General features: G+C 42.4%; 1 protein-coding gene across 3 annotated transcripts in view; it reads right to left on the bottom strand.

Moving 5' to 3' along the window:
• Window positions 1-3383: 3383 nt before the first annotated feature.
• The window catches only part of CLCN2 (chloride voltage-gated channel 2), a 186969-nt gene continuing 163658 nt past the window's right edge, over window positions 3384-26694 (bottom strand). For 2 of the 3 annotated variants that reach the window (XM_073589223.1, XM_073589225.1), the window contains 8 exons: window positions 19156-19301; window positions 17396-17504; window positions 17230-17300; window positions 16971-17033; window positions 16680-16721; window positions 10850-10954; window positions 6499-6585; window positions 3384-3971 (listed from right to left, as the gene is read on the bottom strand). In XM_073589223.1, coding sequence (XP_073445324.1) covers window positions 3783-3971; window positions 6499-6585; window positions 10850-10954; window positions 16680-16721; window positions 16971-17033; window positions 17230-17300; window positions 17396-17504; window positions 19156-19301 — 812 coding nt within the window. In that variant the 3' untranslated portion in view covers window positions 3384-3782. The remainder of the gene's footprint in view (window positions 3972-6498; window positions 6586-10849; window positions 10955-16679; window positions 16722-16970; window positions 17034-17229; window positions 17301-17395; window positions 17505-19155; window positions 19302-26694) is intronic. The other variant, XM_073589224.1, reaches the window with a different exon arrangement.

Below are 26694 nucleotides of genomic sequence, written 5' to 3'. Positions count from 1 at the left end.
GCATTTGCCACAGAACAGCAGGATTGGCAAATTCGCCACTGGCGCCCTGTGCTCCTCACAGATGAAAGCAGGTTCACACTGAGCACATGTGACAGACGTGACAGAGTCTGGAGACGCCGTGGAGAGCAATCTGCTGCCTGCAACATCCTTCAGCATGACCGGTTTGGCAGTGGGTCAGTAATGGTGTGGGGGGGGTGGCATTTCTTTGGATGGCCGCACGGTGTTGGGCTGTGAGCACAAACCCCATCTGTGGACGTTGGGCACTTGTCTCTTGGTGTACTGGCCTGTCTCCCGATAGTGCCTCCAGCCTCTGGACACTTTGCTGACAGACACAGCAAATCTTCTTGCCAGAGCTCGCATTGATGTGCCATCCTGGATGAGCTGCATTACCTGAGCCACTTGTGTGGGTTGTAGAGTCCGTCTCATGCTACCACGAATGTGAAAGCACAACCAACATTCAAAAGAGACCAAAACATCAGCCAGAAAGCATCGGTACTGAGATGTGGTCTGTGGTCCCCACCTGCAGAACCACTCCTTTATTGAGTGTGTCCTGATAATTGCCAATAATTTCCATCTGTTGTCTATTCCATTTGCACAACAGCATGTGAAATTGATTGTCAATCAGTGTTGCTTCCTAAGTGGACAGTTTGATTTCACAGAAGTTTGATTTACTTGACGTTATATTCTGTTGTTTAAGTGTTACCTTTATTTTTTTGAGCAGTGTATTTCTGCAGGTCATCTCTTATAATGCCCTCAAACATTTTGCACACTACCGATGTCAGGTTTACCGGATGGCATTTCCCCTGTATCAACCTTGTTACCTTTCTTAAATATTAGTACCACGTGAGCCATCCTCCAATTTTGTGGCACTACCCCTGTTACAAGATAGTCTAAGAATATGAGATACAGTGGTCTGTCAATTATTGAGCTCAAATCCCTCAGTATCCATGGTTGAATGCGACCTGGGCAAGGGGATTTGTCAATGTTTAAACTGCTCAGACATAAATGCACTGTGAATTTTGATTTTTGCCTTGTTGAATGATCCCTGTAACAGACAGTTCATTGGTGAACATGGATGAAAAGTGCCTGCTTAATATCTCAGCCTTTTCTTTGTCCTCTGTGATTATCTTATTGTCAACTTTTAAGGCGCCGATACCATCTATTTGTTTCTATTGGCATTGATGTATTTATAAAACATTTTGGGATTTATTTTAATGTCGTTATTTGTCTGTAGATAACTTTACAATTTTTATTTAGATCTTTATACTCCTGAAATGTTATTTCTGTATTCTCGGCTTTCAAGATTTTGCATGCCCTTTGTTTTTGTCTTATTAGACTTTGTACTGTCCTGTCCATCCATAATGGTTTCTTTTTATTCCTTGACATTTTATTACCAGAGGGTATACATTTTTTGCAGGACTCGAGTAGTATTTCCTTAAAAACGACCCATTTATGTTCGGTATCCCCAGGTACCATGATGTTGTCCCAGTCTACACATAGAAGCTCTTCCCTTAATTTGTTAAAATCAGCTTTCTTACAAAGTTTCAGGTTTTGGCATTTCCCCATTTGAATGTATGATTGGAAAAAAACATTGAAATTTACCTTGTTATGGTCACTGCTTCCCAAATGCTCCCTGACCTGTAGATCTGAATTTGTATCTGGTCTATTGGATAGAACCAGATAGAGCAGATTATCTCCCCTGGTCGGTTCATCTACCAACTGAGAGAGGTAATTGTCCTGAATTGTGGATAAGAAATTGTAGCTTTTAGCACAACCAGAAGATTCTATGTCCCATTGAATGTCTGGATAGTTAAAATCCCCCATTATAAGATCCCTGTTGCTGTTTGCTGCCCTTTTAATTAGTTGTAGCATTCCATCCTCTACCTGTTCAGCTAGATTAGGAGGTTTGTAGCAAACTCCAATTAGCAGCTTTCCATTATTACCATCCCCATGTGTACATTTACCCATAGTGACTCTACATTGCTGTAACTCCCCTCAATGTCTTCACTGAGCACAGGTTTTAATGTGGATTTTACGAAGATGCACACCCCTCCACCTTTATTATCTTTCCTGTCCTTTCTAAATGTAGTGTACCTCTGTACATTTGTTAACCAGTCATGGCTCTCGTCAGGATTGCTGGTGTGTCGCTACATGATCGCTGTTGAGCTGCCAAACAGGCAGATCTCAGCAGCGATCAGGCAGCGACGACGCGGGTAACAAGCGCACACGTCGCTTAGTTACCCGTTGTGTACCTTAGATACCAGCGTGCTGGTGCAGGGAGCTGGTATCCAAGGTAAACAGCGGGTTTCTAAGCGCCGCTTAGGAACCCATGGTTTGCTTAGGATACCAGCTCCAGCTCGCTGGTCTCCCGCCTGCCACACACAGCGATGCTTGCTGGCCAGCGGGAGACCAACAATCAAAAAAAACGTCCAGGGCTTTCCAGGATGATCAGCGATACCTGGGGGGGGGGTGTCGGTCGCTGATACCTGTCACACTCAGCGAGATCGCTGGTGAGATTGCTGTTGCGTCACAAAACTTGTGACTCAGCAGCGATCTCGCTGTGTGTGACGGGGGCTTTACAACTTACATTGTGATATTATCTTGCGACAACATTTTCAAGGTCGCTGCATCCTTGTGTTCCGCGTCTTAGTTTTTAGTCCCAGAACGCTGCTATACTTTCTCTTTTATACTCATCCTATCACTTAATGATTCTTCTCAGTCATTATATAAATTTGGAGGCCGTGTTTATTGTGGTTTGTAAAAATGTGCCTGAAAATAATATATGATTAAAATATACCCAACAGGTACATGACAGGCATGGTCTCTTACAGATTATGCTCGGCCCGAAGCTCAGCACATAGTTTCCTTCATATTTTTTATGTTAATAAATACAATAGTTTACTTTAGCAGTTTGTAGTTTGCAGCAGTTAAATATTTGCTTTATTCACATCTACCACAATGACAACTGCAATGACACCAGTTCCTAGGGCACCATTATACTGTGTGCAAAAGTCACACTTTGCCTTAATTCTGAACCATAGTCATTTGTCAACCTACAAACCCTCCTTCCATCGCTAGCCTATGTGAGAACACAGCTATAACTGAGGTAGAATCACATGCTGGTAGTGCAGGGAGCTTAATGCCTCATTCATACACTGCAGTTTTTGAATGCGTTTTCTATAGCCAAACTCAGGATTGGATCCAAAAGGAAAGGGATTCAAAGAGGAAAAATGTATTATTCTTTTCAATTTTAGATCCAGAAATAGTTTTAGCTAAAGAAAACTCTCACAAAACTTTACCATATGAAAAAGGCATAAGGAGGTTGCCTCAGCAGAGACAACCGGTGATGTCCTTGATTTTTTGTAGCTAGAAAACTGTACAAACAACATTAATATATTTTAATGGCACATAAAAATAGTGGCAACCTTATGTCCAGCGTGTCACAACTGGAAATTAAAAAGTATGACTACTGATTTATGGCAGACCAGTCTGTCAAGTCAGTACATTATTACGCTGTTCCAGATTGAGCCCAGGTCCAGTGATCCTCACAAGCACAGCGTTCACATTATTGAGAGGGTGCACTTCTGGAAAAAAGGCCAAAAAAGGCCACTTTAAAATAACCCAACTCCTGCTTCCTCCTCAGGAGCTGGAATGGAAGACTCGCGATTCGAATGTTCAGCTTGTGCATTTAAGGTTTTCTGTAGGATACAGATGGCAGTGATGATATGAAACCCTAGAATCTTCCAGGTGGATGTTTGCAGAAGAATGACTTATAATTAAGGTCACTTGTCATCACTGTCAGAGGGACTGGATTCACGAGGTAGTAAGTGCCGACGACTTCTTTCCCATAATTTGCTGACATTAGCAGTCTCTGTCTCACTACTACTTGTGAAACTGTCTCTGAAGCTGGCTAAGGGAGGGCGCACCTTAGCACCTTTAGCATTCACTGAGCCTTCAATAGCCTTGCGAAGCTGGTAAAACAAGCATATGTATCATTAGAGATCATAGAGAATTACAAACTGCCTTTTTTGTTAAAGAGCCGAACTGTTCTGTAAACCAGAGTGTGCTAAAAAAATTGACTGAAAGATGTTACAAAAAAAGTGTACTAGGGTGACATCAATTGTAACCATCTCCAACAAAAGAGACCACCAATAACCGATTCCTTTCTCTCTGGGCCAGGAGGCCACAGTGAGGGTCAGGGACTAGTTAACCACTCTCCACTCACATCGGCGTGGAGTGAATATTCATTACCTTAATGAGCGGGGCAACGTGACTGCTCGGTGGAAGAGCTGCTGGCGCCGGAACGAGATGCAGCGAGGGCGCTCAGGCAAGGTAAGTAGGATATATATATATATATATATATATATATATATATATATATATATATATATATATATATATATATATATACAGTCATGGCCAAAAGTATTGACACCCCTGCAATTCTGTCAGATAATACTCAGTTTCTTCCTGAAAATGATTGCAAACACAAATTCGTTGGTATTATTATCTTCATTTAACTTGTCTTAAATGAAAAAACACAAAAAGAATTGTCCTAAAGCCAAATTGGATATAATTCCACACCAAACATAACAAAGAGGGTGGACAAAAGTATTGGCACTGTTTGAAAAATCATGTGATGCTTCTCTAATTTGTGTAATTAACAGCACCTGTAACTTACCTGTGGCACCTAACAGGTGTTGGCAATAACTAAATCACACTTGCAGCCAGTTAACATGGATTAAAGTTGACTCAACCTCTGTCCTGTGTCCTTGTGTGTACCACATTGAGCATGGAGAAAAGAAAGAAGACCAAAGAACTGTCTGAGGACTTGAGAAACCAAATTGTGAGGAAGCATGAGCAATCTCAAGGCTACAAGTCCATCTCCAAAGACCTGAATGTTCCTGTGTCTACCGTGCACAGTGTCATCAAGAAGTTTAAAGCCCATGGCACTGTGGCTAACCTCCCTAGATGTGGCCGGAAAAGAAAAATTGACAAGAGATTTCAACGCAAGATTGTGCGGATGTTGGATAAAGAACCTCCACTAACATCCAAACAAGTTCAAGCTGCCCTGCAGTCCGAGGGTACAACGGTGTCAACCCGTACAATCCGTCGGCGTCTGAATGAAAAGGGACTGTATGGTAGGAGACCCAGGAAGACTCCACTTCTTACCCCGAGACATAAAAAAGCCAGGCTGGAGTTTGCCAAAACTTACCTGAAAAAGCCTAAAACATTTTGGAAGAATGTTCTCTGGTCAGATGAAACAAAAGTAGAGCTTTTAGGGCAAAAGCATCAACATAGAGTTTACAGGAGAAAAAAGAGGCATTCAAAGAAATGTACACGGTCCCTACAGTCAAACATGGCGGAGGTTCCCTGATGTTTTGGGGTTGCTTTGCTGCCTCTGGCACTGGACTGCTTGACCGTGTGCATGGCGTTATGAAGTCTGAAGACTACCAACAAATTTTGCAGCATAATGTAGGGCCCAGTGTGAGAAAGCTGGGTCTCCCTCAGAGGTCATGGGTCTTCCAGCAGGACAATGACCCAAAACACACTTCAAAAAGCACTAGAAAATGGTTTGAGAGAAAGCACTGGAGACATCTAAGGTGGCCAGCAATGAGTCCAGACCTGAATCCCATAGAACACCTGTGGAGAGATCTAAAAATGGCAGTTTGGAGAAGGCACCCTTCAAATATCAGGGACCTGGAGTAGTTTGCCAAAGAAGAATGGTCTAAAATTCCAGCAGAGCATTGTAAGAAACTCATTGATGGTTACCGGAAGCGGTTGTTCGCAGTTATTTTGGCTAAAGGTTGTGCAACCAAGTATTAGGCTGAGGGTGCCAATACTTTTGTCCGGCCCATTTTTGGAGTTTTGTGTGAAATGATCAATGTTTTGCTTTTTGCTTCATTCTCTTTTGTGTTTTTTCATTTAAGACAAATTAAATGAAGATAATAATACCAAAGAATTTGTGTTTGCAATCATTTTCAGGAAGAAACTGAATATTATCTGACAGAATTGCAGGGGTGTCAATACTTTTGGCCATGACTGTATATATATATATATATATATATAGGAACCATGCATACAAGGACAGGGAATAAGGAGCCATGCATACAAGGATAGGAGATAAGGAGCCATGCATACAAGGATAGGAGATAAGGAGCCATGCATAGAAGGATAGGGGATAAGGAGCAATGCATACAAGGATAGGGATGAGGGGACAATACATACCTGGCTTATACTCGAGTCAGTAAGCTTACTCAGTTTTTCGCGGCAAAATTAGGTGCCTCGGCTTATACTCGGGTCGATTTATAATCAAGTATATACAGTAAGCCACCTGGTGCACAGCCCAGCGCACTGTACCCAGTGTGCATGATGCATCAGTCTACAAGGGCAGCCCAGGCCATAGTTAACCTTTTGAACAATACTACACTTGATCCTAGCTAAAATGCAGAGAAGCGTTACAAAATGCCTCTGCTATATTTAATGTGTAGCAGTTACCTCTCTCAATGTCACCATCCCAATGAGTCTTCCGATGGAAGTGACATAAGCATGGTCCATCCCAAGCAAGGAGAACACTGTATGTGCCTGAAATTAGAACAGTGGAAGAATGTAAATGATATCTGTAAATAGTAGCAATTGCATTCATTAGTTTGACAAAAAAAGGGAGTATTATAATATTTAAAGAGCATTGTCATTTCTATCAATACACTTTAGATGTTAGTTAGATTCTTGGCAGAACATCTTGCAATTTCATCATATCCAGGACACCTTCTTCTTTACCCAGTCGATAGTTCTTAAAGACATTCATTTTGCATTTTGTTAACTAATAAAAACAAACTATTAACATTTCCCTTTATTTTTTAAAGCATTCTTATGTTGCAGAATTTTTTCTACACCTGCCTAAAAAGTATTGCACAGTACTATATATATGTTATTCAATAAGTTGGATGCATAACCCCTTCATGACATGTGATGTATATTTACGTAGTGTCTCTGACTTGGATGCAAGCTCTGACGCTGAGCCTGCATTGTTTCCCCATATGTGACAGCGGATTCAATCAGCTGTCATGTGCCTTTAACAGCCGCGGGTGAAGAGGTGCTCCGCCCACAGCTCTTAACCTTTTAAATCCTGCTGTCAGTCGGATAGCGGGATTTAAAGGGAATCTGTCACCCCTTTTTTGAGATATCATATAATGATATCATTCAATTGTGTGTCACATAAGGATTCTCTCAGTACTTTTGCTTCCCCCTGACCCCGCACCTTTCATGCATAAATACCTATTTTATATCGGTTCAGATGTATGTAAACTGCCGCTGTCCGGTCCGCTGGGCCGGGCTTATTCAACTTCTCCCCCCTCCCTGTCTTGCTCTACGCATTTCTTCTTGTGTAGAACAAGACAGGGAGGGGGGGAGCAGGTGAATAAGCCCCGCCCATCGGACCGGACAGCGGCAGTTTACATACATCTGAACCGACATATAAAAAAGGTATTTATGCATGAAAGGTGCGGGGTCAGAGCGAAGCAAAAGTACTAAGAGAATCCTTATGTGACACACAATTGAATGATATCATTATATGATATCTCAAAAAAGGGGTGACAGATTCCCTTTAACACATGGCGGCGGCAGGGCGCACGTCATTCCATGCTCATATAGGAGGGCCCGTGACTTGATCGTGGGGCACCGATGAGTTGTCATGAAAGCCGAGGGTCTGCTGAAGACCCTTGTGCCTCTGACGATGATACTTCTGTGATGCAGGCTCTTGGCCAGCGTTGAGAGGAGATTGTCATTTCACATAGCAGGGCTGAAGCACTGAAGCGACCGGACAATCGCAGTTTTAAGTCTCCTAAAGGGACTATTGAATAAAGTTCTTAAAAGTATGAAAAAAAAAGTTCAAATCACCCCCCCTTCTGACCCATTGAGAATAACACTATGAAAAAATACACATATTTGGTATTGCGGTGTTCAGAAATGTCCGATCAAAATATAAATACATTAATTCGATCAGTAAATTATGTAATGAGAAAAAAATCACAATGCCAGAATTCAGTGTTTTTGATTGCCACAACTTTGGAATGAAATGAGACAATCAAAACATTGTATCTACCCCAAAATGGCATCAATAAAAACATCAGCTCAGAGTACAAATAACAAGTCATTACACAGCCCCAGACCCCGAAAAAAGGAAAACATTACTAGTTTTGCAAAATGGTGATAAAAGCAAAAACTTTTATTTGTCCACAAATTGAGAAAATAGATATCCGGCACCGTTGTGTGGAAAAATACCCTGGATGTCTGCACATATATTTTTCACATTAATAAAAAAACACCTTAATCCCACTTGGAACGGGTGCTCAATCCCATGTTGAAAAAACAGAACATTTCATTGTGAAGAGAAAGAAAAAATAGGATGGCACTCACCGTTCATGTGAATCAAATCACTTTATTTTACATACACAAGGCATCGGCATAGGCACGGGAGCAGTGTGCTGGAAGACGGACAACTGCCGTTTTACGCTCAATACGCTTCAACAGGTCCTAACCTGTTGAAGCGTATTGAGCGTGAAACGGCTGTTGTCCGTCTTCCAGCACATTGCTCCCGTGCCTATGCCGATGCCTTGTGTATGTAAAATAAAGTGATTTGATTCACATGAACGGTGAGTGCCATCCTATTTTTTCTTTCTCTTCACAATGAAAAACTTTTATTTGTACAAATTTCTTATTTTTTATTACCACTTAAATTAAAAATATACTGTACATGTTTGCTGTCTGCACACTCGGCCGAGATTTTCAACCCATTTTTTTGGGCTGAAAGTCCCCCCCTCTCGGCTTATACACGAGTCATATGCCTGGGGTTGGTGGGGGAGGGGGAAGCGGGGGTGTCAGAGATCATACTGACCCCCCAGGCGCGGTCTCTGCAGCCCCCCCGGCTACTCCCACGGTCTCCCTTCCTTCAGCGGTCACGTAGTACTGCTCAATAAACTCATGAATATGCGCATATTCATGAGTTTAATGAGCGGTACCATGTGACGCTGAAGGAGACCGTAGGACCGCGCCAGGAGGGGGTAAGTATATCCAATATTCACCTGTCCCAGGTCCATCGCTGCTCATCGCTGTCTGCTGCTGTCAGTGACAATTAGGCAGCAGAGGGCGCGGAGACGTGGTTAGTGTGCACCTGCCCTCTGCTGCCTGAACGTCACTGACACAGGAAGCGGCAGACAGCGGTGAACAGCGATGGACCCGGGACAGGTGAATATCTCAGGTGCCGGTCCTGAGCGAGCGGTGACACCGGCACCTGGACCCCAGCGACGGAGAGGTGAGTATGGCATTTTTTTTGCAGCAGCATATGGGGGCATATTCTATGGAGCAGCATATGGGGGCATATTCTATGGAGCAGCATATGGGGGCAGCATATGGGGGCATATTCTATGGGGCATATTCTATGGGGCAGCATATGGGGGCATATTCTATGGAGCAGCATATGAGGGCATATTCTATGGGGCAGCATATGGGAGCAGCATATGGTCTATGGAGCAGCCTATGGGGGCAGCATATGGGGGCATATTCTATGGAGCATCTTATGGGGGCATAATCTATGGAGCATCTTACGGAGGCATAATCTATGGAGCATCTTATGGGGGCATAATCTATGGAGCATTTTATGGGGCATAATCTATGGAGCATCTTATGGAGGCATAATCTATGGAGCATTGGAGCATCTTATGGGGGCATAATCTATGGAGCATTTTATGGAGCATCTTATGGGGGCATAATCTATGGAGCATCTTATGGGGCCATAACCTTTATGGAGCAGCATATGGGGCATATCATTCTATGGAGCATCTTATGGGGCCATTATTAACTTTTGTGCAGCATTATATGGGGTGTATTTTGTATGGAGCATCTTATGGACCCATCATGAACTGTATGGAGCATTATATGGGGCTCCTGATTCAATATGGATATTCAAAAACATTTAACCTACTGATGTCTCAATTCATTTTACTTTTATTGGTATCTATTTTTATTTGTGAAATTTACCAGTAGTTGCTGTATTTTCCACCCTAGACTTATAAGCGAGTCAATATGTTTTCCCAGTTTTTTGTGGCAAAATTAAGGGGGGGGGTCGGCTTATACACGAGTATATGGTAAAATCAATACAGTAGCGTCATTCAAAATTTGCCCAACTTGTCCCACAATAAAAATCCCTCATACGGCTATATAAAAAAACTGACATAAGAGAGGAAAAAACTAAAATGGCCCGGGGGTGAAGGTTTAAATACGGTATATGACAGCTAATTACATAGGAGGTATTCAGAATATTTAGTGATGACATATCTTTTTAATAGGAATCTGTCATCAGGTTTTTTCAGCCACATCTGAGAGCAGCATAATGTAGTGAAGAGTGATGTATCACTCACTAGACTATTTGCTGCAGTTTTGATAAAAAGCTCTGTATAACCCCGCCCACATCACAGATTGGCAGCTTTCTGTGTACACTGTGCATAGGCAGATATCTGCCAATCTGTGGTGGGGGCGGGGTTATGTTGAGCTCATTAATATGGAGGACAATATGGCAGCAAGTTTATAAGTCCTCTAGTGATTTTCTGCTGCTGGTTAATCAGTGAAGTTATCAAAACAACAGCAAGCAGCTCACTAAGTGACAAATAGCTAGTATTAGGGGCCTTCATCATGCTGCTGTCGGATTAGGTGGAAAATACCTGGCGACAGATTCCCTTTAAACTAAGTTTTTGTATTCATTTCCAGAAAAATACATACACAAACATAGATATGGGAGGAATAGATAGATAGATAGATAGATAGATAGATAGATAGATAGGAGGCACTGTACTTTATGTAGAGATGTTCTTTCCACCAACTGGAATGGCGCCGGGTCAATTTTGCAGTTGTTGAAGTTGATTGTTTCATCCAGTTGAAGCTCTTCCCATTCTAGAATCTGGTGAAAATGATTTGATAATTATACAATCTCAGCATTACAACGTGGAGGCTTAGTAAAAAAAAAAAAAAAATAGTATTGCATTTTTTTATGCTTTTTCCTTTAAAAAAAAAAAAAAAAAAAAGAAATGTGCATATCAAAATAGAATAAATGTCTATAAAACTGCATAATAACTCTTCTACTATAATAACACATTTGACAGCAGTATACATCTTTATCTGAGATTTATGCAATCCCCTAAAAGCGCTACTTTATGGGGCTCTGGGTTATAAAAAGGAGGCTTGTTGCTTCTAGACTGCATAGAAATGTAATACAAAAGTAATAAAAAAGTAATAAAAAAAGTGATACAGAATATGTTTCATTATTTATACATTATTAGGTAGTAGAAAGTAAGAACTGATACATCTGCTCAGAATATCAGGTAGGTAACGGTATACGGTAAATCCTGCTTTGTACATCACTGTGCAACAGTCAGGGAATTTGCATTACCCACAATAAACCTAACACCACCTCCATATAGAGCTACTCCAAGCAGCTTGTCCCAGACAGAATTATTAAAGAATGTGACAATAATCTTTTTTTTTCATTTACAAGGAGACACAAGTAGAAAGGCAGTTCATCCAAATACAATGTATTAAAATGTGTTAGAAGAAAGCAAGCAAGTCTTGTGTGAAGGCAATGATCTAGCAGTATTTGTGATGGTCCAGGTCCTGCTTGTGTCCTCTTTCACATGTCAATAGATGGATAGCCAAAAGTCACTAACAGTTGCCCATCAAAGTGCATTTATAGATTGGTAAGTGGTCCCTCCTATTCATTAAAAAAAAAAAAAAAAAAATGAATTACATACACATGTACAGTAAGCTGTTGACCCACTTCTACCCATCTTTCCTACTGCTCTGCATCCGAGTCAGTTTTTACCTACCACTTTTTGGGGGCTGAAAGTCCCCCTCTCGGCTTATACGCGAGTCATATACGCCAGGGGTCGGCGGAGCGGGGATGTCAGATCATACTTACCCCTCCTGGCGCATCTCTGCAGGCCCCTTGCTTCTCCCGCGGTCTCAGGCACCTTCCTTCAGTGGTCATGTGGTACCCCTCATTAAAGTCATGAAAATGCGCATATTCATGACTTTAATGAGCAGTACCACGTGACCGCTGAAGGAAGGGAGACCCGTGGGAGAAGCGGGGCTGCAGAGACCGCACCAGGAGGGTTAAGTATATGCGATATTCACCTGCCCCATTCCGTCGCTGCGCACCGCTCTGTCCTCCGCGTCCTCTGTCTGTGATGTTCAGGTCAGAAGGCGCAATGATGTAGTTAGTGCACGCCGCACCCTCCGCCTGAACAGTCACTGACAGAGGACCCAGAAGACAGAGCGACGCACAACGATGGAACGGAGACAGGTGAATATCTCAGGTGCCGGGGCCCTGAGCAAGCGGTGACACCGGCACCTGTCCCCCATAGCTTGCCGGTGTCCCCGCCTGCTCAGGACACCGGCACCTGGCCCCCAGCAACAAGAGGTGAGTATGTAATTTTCTTTTTTTATTTGCAGCAGCATATGGGGCATAATCTATGGAACATCTTATGGGGCATAATCTATGGAGCATCTTATGGGGTATAATCTATGGGGGCATAATCTATGGAGCAGCATATGGGGGCATAATCTATGGCGCATCTTATGGGGCCATCATGAACTGTATGGAGCATTATATGGGGCTCCTGATTCAATATGGATATTCAAAAACATTTAACTTACTGATGTCTCAATTAATTTTACTTTTATTGGTATCTATTTTTATTTTTGAAATTTACCAGTAGCTGCTGCATTTTTTTACCCTAGGCTTATACTCCAGTCAATAAGTTTTCCCAGTTTTTTGTGGCAAAATTAGGGGGGGGGGTCGGCTTATACGCGAGTATATACGGTAATTCTGTAATTTATATTTGTGACCACATAAAACTATGCAGTGCAATGATGCCATTTGCACTTGTGTCTTGTACCCCTGATGACACTGAGATTGAGGCAAAACATGTGAGAAGGTTTCAGATGTGGTATGAATGTGTGTTAACCCCTTAATGACAGAGCCAATTTGGTACTTAATGACCAAGCCAATTTTTACAATTCTGACCACTGTCACTTTCTGAGGTTATAGCTCTGGAAGGCTTCAACGTATTCCACTGATTCTAAGTCTGTTTTTTCGTGACATATTGTACTTCATGTTAGTGGTAAAATTTCTTCGATACTTGCAGCTAGAGTTGAGCGACTTTGGTCAGATCGGGTTTCATGAAACAAAATTTGAGTCGGATGAAACTGGTCAGACTAGGGCAAAAAAAAGTCGGAGTTTCGTCTGAAACCCGACCCCAATGCAAGTCAATGGGAAATAAAAGTCGGCATTGAGCGGATGACATTCATCCAGTCAATGCCGACTTTTATTCCCCATTGACTTGCATTGAGGCCGGGTTTCGGACGAAAGTCCGACTTTTTTTTTGCTCTAGTTGGACCAGTTTCATTCGACTCAAATTTTGTTTCATGAAACCCGATCCGACCAAAGTCGCTCAATTCTACTTGCAGCTATTTATGAAAAAAATGGAAATTTGGCAAAAATTTTGCACAATTTTTGTACACTTAAATCAGAGTGGTGTCACACAAAATAGTTAATAAATAACATTTCCCACATGTCTACTTTACATCAGCATAATTTTGGAAACATAATTTTTTATTAGGACGTTATAAGGGTTAAAAGCTGATCAGCAATTTCTCATTTTTCCAACAAAATTTACAAAACCATTTTTTTAGGGAACACCCCACATTTGAAGTGAGTTTGGGGGGGTCACTATAACAGGAAATACCCAAGTGACACCATTCTAAAAACTGCACCCCTTCACGAGAACTAAAGCAATGTGGAAGGAAAAAATGAACATACATTTTACTTTTTTCACTGTTTGGGTGCATGGCAGGGCTCAGAAGGGAGGGAGCACCATTTGACTTTTTGATCACAAAATTAGCTGGAATCAATAGTGGCGCCATGTCGTGTTTGGAGACCCCCTGATGTACCTAAACAGTGGAATCCCCCCAATTCTAACTCCAACCCTAACCTCAACACACCCCTAACCCCAACCCTAACACACCCCTAACCCTAATCCTAGCCCTAACTGTAATCTCACCCATAACCACAACCCTAACCCTAGACCAACCCTAATCCTAACTTTAGCCCAACCCTTATGGAAAAAAATACATTTTTTTAATTTTATTATTATTTACCTAACTAAGGGAGTGATAAAGGGGGGTTTGATTTACTATTCTTTTATTTTGATCACTGTGATAGGGTCTATCACAGTGATCAAAATGAACCAATAGTAAAAATTCCCTATTGTTGCCAGGTGCTGGCCGGCAGATCTCGGAGGGCGCACTACACATGCGCCCGCCATTTTATCCCGGAAGAAGATGCCGGCGGCCCAGGGGACTTCACGGGGGTTGCAGGGACATCAGAGGTATGGGGGGGGGGGGGGGGAAGAGGGATCCTATTCCTCTCTCCTCTGTGATCACATCAGAGGAGAGAGAAATTAAATGGAAAAAAATCACACTTTTTTTGTGGTTGCTGTGATACACTGGGGTCGGTAAAAACCAACCCGAATTATGTTCTCTGGGGGTCTCAGCTACGCCCTGTTGCTGAGACTCAGGAGAAATTCCGACTCTGGGGGCGCTATACACTTATTTCTCAGTGCCATTAAAAAGCGGCGTTGAGGCATAAGTACCCTTAACTGCAGCAGTTAAAGGCATATCGGCGGTCGTGAAGGGGTTAAAGTTTGCACTGCTGCACGGAAAGAGACTGAGAGCAGTGGTTCTGGCTAAGTCTCTGCATATCTATTAACGGGATTAACCAAAAATGTTGTATTTTTTTTTCCTACAGATCTAAGAACTTACAGGCAGGTAGTTAAGAACTAGATGCCTCTTCTATCTGACTTAGAGTGGTCATGGACCACTCCCGCTGGCGATTCTTCTGCTGCCTTTGACCTCACATGAACAGAGCAGCTCCTTTTCTTCTGCTCTTCTGATGTGGCATCACTGTGGACATCATGCTAATTGACAGCAAGCTCTCTGCTGCCTAACTGGGCGCCGGCTGTAAAGCTACCTGCCGGTACGTTCCAAGCCCCATTGGAAAATAAAACAAACCAGAAGTCCTGAATAACCCCTTTAATCACAGCGACATACACTGCTCAGCATAAATGAGTACATAAAAACAGATTTGAAAAAACTTTTAGCTTCTTTTTAGAATCCACATTTTTATTGGTACAATAGTTCAAAATACTACCACAAATGTGGGCCACTGATGACAAATGAGATTTGTTATTTTGCACACCCCAAAAATATTTTTTTAACAAATTCATTCAAAAACATGTTGCAAAAATGAGTACACCCTAATGACTGTCTTAGGAGCAAAGCCACAGTTTTGACGCAAAAAATTCTATTTAAGTGGAATCTTTAGATGCTATTAACCTGCTGGTATGGCGCTAATCTGCAGGTTAATAGCGTTCTGACGCTGCCTGACACCTGCGCCGAGAGCAAGAGAAAATTGCAGCCTCGGGCTTTCAGTCATAGGGGTGGGCCAGTGTGGCTTTAGTCACTGCTCAGTGCATAGTGCCCAAGCAGAAAAATATGAAGGCTTCTGTGACTCTATACTCTGGAGTGATGAGACCAATGTAAATGTTTTTCGACCCAAAACTGTATGGCATCACAAAGGTGAGGATAACAAAGAAAAATGCATGCTGCCTACAGAGAGACATGGTGGTGGCAGTGTCCTTATGTGGGACTGCATGTGTGCTGTTGGGGAGCTACATTTCATTAATGGTATCATGAATTCAGAGATGTACTGCTCTATATTGAAAGAGAAAATGCTACCAACACTCTGTGTACTTGGTAGATGTGCGGAGGTGCACTTTTCCCAACAAGAAATTATCTAAAACGCACGTTTGTTGTATTTCTGAAGAACAGGGTGAGAGTGATTCAGTGGCCATGTATGTCTCCTGATCGTAATGCAATCAAACAACTATGGGGAATTCTGAAGAGACAAGTAGAGCTTCACTTTCCATCCATATTCTAGAGTGGTTGATACCTCTTTTCAGTTAGCCATTAAAAGGTATCAACCAATGAGGACTCTGAATTTTGAATATTTTTCATCCATAATCTAGGCTCTAAAAGGATGATGAAAATAGATGTTGCAGTATGTCACCAACTTGTTCACTCCATGCCCAGAAGGCTCGGTGCTCTCCTTAAAAATCATAGAGGTCATACAAAATACTAGATTTAGTAGTTTTTGATGTGGGTGTAGTCATTTTTGCATCCACTAATTTGCGAAAAACTGAAGACTTTGTAATGAAAGTTATAGTATTAACCGTACTTACGCGTTATGGGTTGAAAAATGTTCTATAAAACAGTCTTGTCAAAATTTTGGAAATTGTTCCTTTATTCAGTGAGATATTGATTACGGTTTTACTTTTCACATGGGGTGTACTCATTTATGTTAAGCACTGTTTGATGAGTCATGCTAACTCATTCATTACTTTGGACTCCTTTAACTATACATTTTTATTTTAGATATGTAAACCAAGTTTGTATTTTAAAGGCCTGAGATAATGCTGGGGTTGTGTGCCATTTTAGGAATATAATGAAGTAATAAAGGAGCAGATGCAAAGCTCTCCATGCATGTGAAACCCATTCAGATGCAGACTCACCTGTGATTGTGTCATTGTATCGATCTCATCCATGTCTTCTCCCTGAAACACAAGAGCTATTTTATTTTACGTCATATGGGGCTGCACAAAGATCATTATAGAAGGGAATTGACTGAACATTACTCATCCGTAGAGGATTTCATTAGAATTTTAATATCAATGTCTTGATCGGTCACATTTGTGGTATAGACAGCGCATGCACAGACTCAACAAGCCCAATAACATACATAGCAGAACATGCAGTAGATTAGTGGCGGTGTGATGTGGAAGCACAATTAATTATGGACTTACCTTAATACAGATCCGTATTCGTTTGCCCTTAGCTTTTGAGGCAGATGCAGGATTCTTGCGGGACTTATGTTACAACATAGAAAACAAATTTGAGCACTACATGGTGACTAACAATGGAGTGAAAGGGCAAAGCAGAGGGATGGTTAGTGAGTGAGTAATATCCGAGACAGAGCAGGTCTGAATGAAATGCATAGATATGAGAATGAATAAAGCATTATGCACAGGCAAGGTAATTGCACAGTATGACTGCCTCCTTTACCTCCATATTTTCAGTTAAGTCTTTGGCACAGAATATATTTTTCAAGGCAGCTACGGAAGGGTCAGAATCATCTGTAAGTAAAAGAGAACAACATTTTGTTTCCATTCCTTCTTCCTCGGCTTTTCTCTTGCTGTACCTCAGATGCTAACTGCAGAATTTGAAGTACCTTGGGAATTTTCCATCAGGCTACTCTGGTTGCGTTTCAGAGCAGGTTTAAGGGGTTTTCGACTTTCCCCTACTCGAGGTGGAGAAAATGTGGACTCCTCAGTTTCTATCTAAAAAAAAAATACCAGCATTTGAACATAAAACTCTACTAACACATGAAGGAAAACGACTTGTACAGTATAGCCCAAAATTATCAAGGCTGGAGTTTGGTTAATAAACAATATAGTTTATTTGTTTAACTCAAGAGAGAGCTTCCTTTGTAGGATGTGACCAGTGATCTGTATGTAGGGGGCTGGCTGACAGGCACATTGTAATAGCTAGGCCAGCCCCCTTCACAGTTAAGGCTGATACACAGAAGAGGAGACCTGCTTAGCTATTGAAATGAGTCAGCCAGTCTCTATTGTACATGGTACTAGTTACATGTCGGCACAAGAGATTCTCTCTCCTGTGTCAAATCCAACATGAAAAAGCCAGAACACTGAAATGGGATATTAGACATTTAAAAAATAAAGTGCATTAATACGTGTTGTGATGTAACATTTCAAACACGATGGAACATATTTTTGTTCTGCAGGACAACCACTTTATAATGTGCAAGATCCGTCTAAGGGTACATGCACAAGCTGCGGAATGCTCTGCGGATTTGGCCGAGCGGATTTTGTAAAATCCGCAGGTAAATCTGCAGGTCAAAAGACCTGCGGATTAGCCTGCGGTTTTGCCCTGCAGTTTATCTCTACAATGGAGGAGATGGTAAACCGCAGCGGAATCCGCAGATGTCAATTCTTTCTGCGGTTTAGAAACCGCAGCAAATCCGCGCGGAAAAATCTGCACCGTCTGCACTGCGGTTTTTGATATCCATAGGATATTATGGTACTGTACACCGCAGCAGAAACTGATCCGCATCAGAATCCGCAGCGTGTGCACACACCCTTAAGGGGGAGGAGTGGGGAGGAGTGCTGCTTGGCTGAACGCTTTTGCTCATTGGAACAAAGAGTTGGAGCCAGCTACTGCACTTTATCTCATTCCTGTGCATCATGTATTGCTGTGCAAGGATCTTTAAAAAAAAGCCCTGAATTAATAAATAATTACAACTCTAAGGCTGTGTTCACACACAGCGTTTTTTTTCGCGTTTTTTCCCACGGATTTACCAAAAAATCCGCTCAAAAGAAGCTTCCCATTCATTTTAATGCATTTTGCACTTTTTGTGCATATTGATGAGTTTTTTTCCGTGAAAAAAAAACGCTTCGCTGTAAAAAACGCAGCATGCTCATTAATTTCGCGGAAAATTCCACATTTCTAGCTATTTTCTATGAGTCTGGGGACGCGCGGAAAAAATTGCGGCATAAACGCGCAAAAAACGCGCATTTTCTGGGAAGGAGTTCGGATTTTATGCAGAAATTTTCTGTGTACATGTGCACATAGCCTTATTCCCCTGAAAGCTAAAGCCACCAATGGGGAGAACAGAATAGTTGAATGAGTGAACAGGAGAGTGGGGGGTTGTCTCCTGGCAAAATTGGGTAAGTTGACATGCCAACTTTATAATAATGGAAAGATAGTTCATTCACTCAATGACACTGTATGTAGCATTTATAACCATAGGCAGGGGCTGCGGCTTTTTGTAGGCAGGTAGAAGAAGCTGGGGCCTAACATTCATCTAGAATTGATGCAGTCCATTCAGCAAGGCATAGACTATTGTAACTACTCCTACCTGGAACTTTATTACTCTTCAACACTTCATTACTATGAAATGGATCTTTTCACCTGAAATCGCACGCTGTTCTCTACTTCTTTCCTTCCCCCATTCTCTTTCTCTCTCAGCTGCTGTAGGCGACGTTTTCTGCTGAGCTGAAACCGCAGCAAAGACACCAGCTGGGCGCAGTCAATGGAGCCCAGCAACACCATGGACTCTAGAGAAAGAGACAATCACTGCATCAATATTTCATTACTCCCTCTTTCACTGCACACACTTTCACGTCCTTAATATTAATGATGTAGAATAAAAAAACAAACAGGCCAGGGGAAAGCAATGATTTGGGTGCATGTGAGGAAGAACTGTAAGCAATAGCTGGAACATAAAGACATGAATACAGATTTAAAACTGTAAAATCATTAGGAGGTGCAAAATAAAACCTCTATTAGACTAGCATTATGAAGCGATGTACATACATATTTATATAGTAATATGCAAATAGATAAATGGGAACTGTACTTTCAACAAACTTTGTGTAAATCATTAGTTTAGGCAAATATAAGAAACTTTGTAATATATTCTATTAGATAAATCTGCTTCTTTCTCCACTTATGAGCCACTTCCTTTCTTCCGCTTGAACTATAGATTAAACATTATGTATATAAAAACTGTTATCAAGAAATTATTTCCTCTATTGTGCTTCTCTGCGGTTATTCTTGGGTCACCTGAACTGCGATTTGACATTTTCGATGTTAGGAGTTTTACTATGAAGATGAATGTGAGGTTATCACAGCCTCGTCCCTGTTACTCAGCCTTACAGAGGAGTAATAGGATCCAACCTGTAACAGTGTATGTATTATTCAAGGATAATTCCACTAAAACATTTTCTGTTAGCTGCTTTTCTAGGTCACTTGATAAGGTAACTATTAATTGGTTCTGGGTGGACGCATCCTTTAAGCTTCATGACATTCTGGATGTAATCAGCATAAATCCGGGCACCCAGGCATATAACCAGAGAAGAGCAATAATGTTATTCATAGGGAAACAGTTGTAGTCCTGACATACCAGCTGTATTCTGCCTCGCATTACTATGAAAGTAATCAAACAATTCAATTAAAATCATACATTTCAATTACACAGTCCATGACTTCCAAGTGTGAGGATAATAAAGGGAATATCCAGCCAGGGTGATCTCCTGATATATCAGATACATGTGGAAACATTACATAGATGAAGTATGGGACCTTGGAGGGGAACATAAATTTCCTACAACAAAGCAATCTGTTACATGTTCAAACCCCAAATACTGTAGCATGGTACATAACACATACACCAGCCCATGTCCAGAGCTTTCAATCTAATATCCCACACAAACATGACGGTCAGTTTCATAGGAAGATAATTAAAGGCGTTTGACCACTACTACAGGGATTTCCCAATATGTTCTTAAAGGGAATCTGTCACCCCTTTTTTGAGATATCATATAATGATATCATTCAATTGTGTGTCACATAAGGATTCTGTTAGTACTTTTGCTTCCCCCGACCCCGCACCTTTCATGCATAAATACCTTTTTTATATTGGTTCAGATGTATGTAAACTGCTGCTGTCCGGTCCGATGGGCGGGGCTTATTCACCTGCTCCCCCCTCCCTGTCTTGCTCTACACAAGAAAAAATGCGTAGAGCAAGACAGGGAGGGGGGGAGCAGGTGAATAAGCCCCGCCCATCGGACCGGACCGTGGCAGTTTACATACATCTGAACCGATATAAAAAAAGGTATTTATGCATGAAAGGTGCGGGGTCGGGGGAAGCAAAAGTACTAAGAGAATTCTTATGTGACACACAATTGAATGATATCATTATATGATATCTCAAAAAAGGGGTGACAGATTCCCTTTAAATAGCTTAGTAAAAAAAAAAAAAAATCACAATGCTCCACATGATTCGAATGAAACATCCGCTATCCTCCCTGTTGCTCTTCTGTGTACCTTGGCTGCAGCGGTCTCATCCGGTATACACCACATGACTGCCGCAGCCAATAGTGATGTCACTAATGCAACCACAAGATCGTCAGGAAGACAGAGGACGAGAAGCTAGAATCAATGAGCGAGTATACGGTTTTACAAATTTTACTTTGGGGGCCAACAGCAGCTTTGTAAACATCTTGAAAAAACCCCTTAAATATTACATCCACTATATAGATCATAAAAATGAACAATTTTTGCCACTGACATGCTTTTACAAAATCAATCCAGGGAAGAGTTATGACATTTGCTTACATAGTGTGGTGTCCTCTGCTGTTTGAGGTGTACAACAATGAGCGGGTCCATCACCTGAGTACTGGTGGGCAGGCAGCTCCCCAGTTCTCTGCATAGTGATATGAGCCCTGTACAGGCCATCATAGTCCGTACTGTCTTATATAATTAAAATGTCAATGGTCTTTGAAAAAGTGCATCCTTGGGATATCACACAGTATACATTTACTTCTCTGGATTCTTATTAGCCATCTACAGATGGGACGAAAGGTTTTATATACACGAGCCAACCACTATAGCCATTTACAGATGGGAATAAAAGGTGCATATACACTAGCCAACCACTATAGCCATCTACAGATGGGAAGAAAGCTCCATATACACTAGCCAACTATACAAATTTAGGAGAAAAAAGGAGCAAACGAATCCAAGTAGTATAAAAATATCAAAATCCTTTATTAAATGCGAGCACAGACAATATACATAAATAACCAGCAAAGTTGCAGATGACAAATAGACACCAATATTAAGAAGGCAGGTGGGGGTGAAAAAAAAAAAAGAAAAAAGAAAGGCACCTGTATATAACATTGACCAGGATAGTTTGTAAAATATGCCGACACAAGGGCTGTTACAAATGCCAAATAATCTCCATATAGGCTGGACAAAATTTCCTCAGGGCAACCAGCCGATGTGTAATCAGGCAATAGGGCTAATGACGGCAAGCAGAATCCATAACATTCATCATAAGTTACATCATATATCAGCGACAGTCATATGGAAAAAGCTTACCAGGTGGTGCACAGTTACCCCCCAGCCGTGGAACAAACCTCTGACGTACGTTTCGCGCTCAGGAGGCGCTTTCTCAATGAGATGAGGCTATAATGAACTGCAGGACCTTATGTAGTCCTAGTAAGGATCACATGCAGAGTCACATGACCCGTATCCACCAATGAGAGCGGCCATAGCGGCGCATGTGCCGTGCTGCCACCAGGTCCTCCACCGTGAAACAGGCGTCCAGTGTCAGAGCGCACGCGCAGAGGATTAACCCCCATGCGAGCGTCCGAGGCAAATGGACACCGGTCGCATGAAGAGGGGAACTGGGGGACACGAACCGCATGCACACGGCCGAAATCTAAGGGCACACCTCACACTTCTGACAAAAGTGCTACGGGAGGCAATGATTCAGAGGGTTCCACTGCCGGTCTCCAGGTGATCAATCTTTCCTCATATGGTCTCACTCAACCCCAATTAGAAGTTCTAAGTAAGGGTCTGACCTTTTCCCCCACTAACTTCTTTAATTACTTTGTAGCGTTAAAGGACCTCTACCTTTTTTCGAGGAAACTTTTGTTGCAAAAACTTCACCATAAGGACGTGAGCAAGGAGACGATGAGTGAGAGCGAGAGAGAGGCCCTTCGCGCATTGGAGGACCTCCTGGAGGAACAAACATCACCTACTCGGGGTAAGTTTCCTCCAAATATTGTGCCCAGATCTACGAGGTTCCCCCCCCTTGACATTGAGTCCCGCCATTGACATTCACAAAATTGGATACAGAGGATTTTAAAAAACTATCCTCGCGGCGGAGACATGATAATTTAACTTATAAGCAACGACGGGCAATTTCAGAATTCCAATCCATTCCAGGGGTATTATTTAAACCCGCTGACAAGGGGGGGGAAACATCTTGGTCTGGTCTATAAATATGTATGAACGCGAGGCATACAGACAGCTTAAAAATTCTCACACCTATGAAAAGCTGTCATATAATCCAACTTCCTCCTTTTCGCTCACACTCCAGCGCATCTTGGTCCGTGCATTGGATGATAACATCATTACAAAAGCAGTTTTTGAGGGGCTAATGGTCAGGAATCCTAAAGCGCCCACTTTCTACCTCCTGCCCAAAATACACAAGGACGCCGCCGACCCTCCGGGGCGTCGGATCGTGTCCGGTATTGAGAGTTTATGTGACCCGGTATGTACATTTTTGGATTATTATCTAAAACTCTTGGTTGAACTACTTCCCTCATACATTAAGGACATGACGGACGTCCTTACAAGGGTCGACGGCGTCCTTGTTGACTCCTCCACTCTCCTCGTCACTGCCGATGTCGAATCCCTGTACACCTGTATCGATCATGTCCTTGGCCTGGATGCGGTTCGCCTCTTCCTGGGCATGTCTGACCTGGATGGCTCTCTGTGCAAGTTGCTCCTCGAGCTGTTGCACTTTGTCCTCACCCACAATTTTTTTGTGTTTAAAGACCAGTTTTATCTTCAGCGGTGCAGCACCGCCATGGGCGCGGCCTGCGTGCCTTCGTACGCTAATCTCTTCCTCGGTTCGTGGGAGAGATTAATTTTTGGCGACGGGGGCGCGCCGGCCGCCTCCCGTGTGCTGTGCTGGCACCGCTATATTGATGATATATTGTTTTTTTGGGATGGGACGGTGCAACAGCTCGGGGAGTTCATGGCGTGGCTTAACATTAACGACTTTGGTATCAAATTTACCTTTAGGTATGATTTCAAGTCTATCAACTTTCTGCATGCCACTCTGGAGGTGGATCATGATCGCCACATCCAGACTGAAGTCTACAGAAAGTCGACGTCAGTCAATGCCTTGTTGCCTGCTGAATCTGCGCACAGTTTTTCTACCATTAGAGCCATCCCGGTCGGGCAGTTCCTAAGGATGAGGCGAATCTGCTCCACAGATGATAGATTTGAAAACCGTGCTCGTGATTTGCGGACAAGGTTTCAGGACCGAGGATACAGTAACAGGTGTATAGGGAGGGGATATGACAGGGCGAGGAAAACGGTACGTAGGGATTTGTTGTACCCCCGGGCGGTCAGTGGCGGTGGAAGGGTTGGGAGGGGTGCTTCTGGTCCTACTGGCCCTATTCGATTCATTTCAACTTTCAATCATGAGTGGGACCATATGAGGGAGATTCTCTCTAAACATTGGGCCATCTTGAGTTCCGAACCATCCTTGCGTCCGACTATTGGAGATTGCCCTATGTTGACCTCTAGAAGGTCTAAAAATTTAAAAGATCTCCTCGTTAGGAGCCACTATGTCCCATCACGGACTAATCCATTTGGCTCCAGGGGTCCGGTCGCTGGATCTATTCCCTGCGGCCACTGTCTTGCCTGCTTGAATGTCTTGCGATGCTCTACCTTCCACACTTCAGATGGTTCTAAAGAATTCCAGATTGCCCAGTGTATATCACGTGGTAGTACCAATGTCATATATTATGCGATATGTGGGTACCCCATGATATACGTTGGTTTGACTTCAAGAGAATTACGTGTGAGGGTGCGTGAGCATGTGCGGGACATTCGGGCGGCCAAGACAGGCCAACTGCTCTACCCTCAAGACTATCCCTCGCCACTTCAAGATGTTTCACAATTGTGACCCTCAAACATTTATGGTGAGAGGAATTGACTGTATCCACCTGGGGGTTAGAGCAGGGAACTACAAGAAGATTTTAGCCCAAAGAGAGACTAAATGGATTGTCACCTTGGATACGGTGACTCCGAAAGGTCTCAATGAGTCCCTAAGTTTTGCCTCTTTTTTATAGTTTTATAGTCTTATTTTCTGTGCCTCTCCTGCATCCACCATTTCGCACAATTCCCCCATGTCCGTGGTTATTTTATTTGTTTTTAACCCTTTGTGTGTATTTTTTCACTCTAGTGTCACTTTTTAATTGTGGCTATTTTGGATTAATGGGATCCTCCTGGGACCTATATTGTGGATGTTTCCTCTGGACTCGTCGCTGGGCTGATATGTCATACTAGTGAAGATGATATTCCGGATATGAACTTATTTCAGTGTCCCCTGTAGGTGTATGGACAATTTCCATATATACCATCTACTCATTGGGGATTTTTTGAAGATATGCTTATTAACATCCATTGTCTCCGTTTTTGAATCTTATCTGAATATGCCTGTGCCATCTATCATATTACGTGGTCTCAGTGTTACACATGTTATATGATTAAAATTGTGCGTGTTTATATATGTTTTAAAAAAAAAATTTTTTTTTTTGGTTATATATTTATGTTCCCATACATGCACCAGTATATCTTTTGTCAGAAGTGTGAGGTGTGCCCTTAGATTTCGGCCGTACGCATGCGGTTCGTTCCCCCCAGTTGCCCTCTTCATGCGACCGGTGTCCATTTGCCTCGGACGCTCGTGCGGGGGTTAATCCTCTCCGCGTGCGCTCTGACGCTGGACGCCTGTTTCATTGTGGAGGACCTGGTGGCAGCACGGCACATGCGCCGCTATGGCCGCTCTCATTGGTGGATATGGGTCATGTGAGTCTGCATGTGACCCATACTAGGACTACATAAGGTCCTGCAGTTCGTTATAGCCTCATCTCATTGAGAAAGCGCCTCCTGAGCGCGAAACGTACGTCGGAGGTTTGTTCCACGGCTGGGGGTAACTGTGCACCACCTGGTAAGCTTTTTCCATATGACTGTCGCTGATATATGATGTAACTTATGATGAATGTTATGGACTCTGCTTGCCGTCATTAGCCCTATTGCCTGATTACACATCGGCTGGTTGCCCTGAGGATATTTTGTCCAGCCTATATGGCGATTATTTGGCATTTGTAATAGCCCCTGTGTCGGCATATTTTACAAACTATCCTGGCTAATGTTATATACAGGTGCAGTCCTTTTTTTTTTTTTCACCCCCACCTGCCTTCTTAATATTGGTGTCTATTTGTCATCTGCAACTTTGCTGGTTATTTATATATATTGTCTGTGCTCGCATTTAATAAAGGATTTTGATATTTTTATACTACTTGGATTCGTTTGCTCCCTTTTTTCTCCTAAATTTGTATGTTTGTGGCGTGGAACATAATATTATTATGGCGGCTTATTTCCATGGATTGCCGCATTGTGTTTTGTTGAAGGTATTGGGCTCATGTTTATTACTAGCCAACTATAGCCATCTACATAGGGGAAGAAAGGTGCATATACACTAGACAAGCACTATAGCCATCTATAGATGGGAAGAAAGCGCCATATACTGTACACTAGCCAATTATAGCCATCTACATAGGGGAAGAAAGGTGCACATACACTAGCCAACCACTATAGCCATCTTCAGATGGGACGAGAGGTGCATATACACTAGCCAACCACTATAGCCATCTACATATGGGAAGAAAGCTCCATATACACTAGCCAATTATAGCCATCTACATAGGGGAAGAAAGGTGCATATACACTAGCCAACCACTATAGCAATCTACAGATGGGACAAAAGGTGAATATGCAGTAGCTAACCACTGTTGCCATCTACATATGGGAAGAAAGCTCCATATACACCATCCAATCACTATAGCCATCTACATATGGGAA

The sequence above is a fragment of the Dendrobates tinctorius genome, unplaced genomic scaffold, assembly GCF_039654945.1.
Source record: "Dendrobates tinctorius isolate UK_male_01 unplaced genomic scaffold, ASM3965494v1 ptg000107l, whole genome shotgun sequence".
Classification (NCBI taxonomy): Eukaryota; Metazoa; Chordata; class Amphibia; order Anura; family Dendrobatidae; genus Dendrobates; species Dendrobates tinctorius.
Note: the sequence above shows the minus strand (reverse complement) of the source record. Positions and strands in the feature narration are given on the sequence as shown.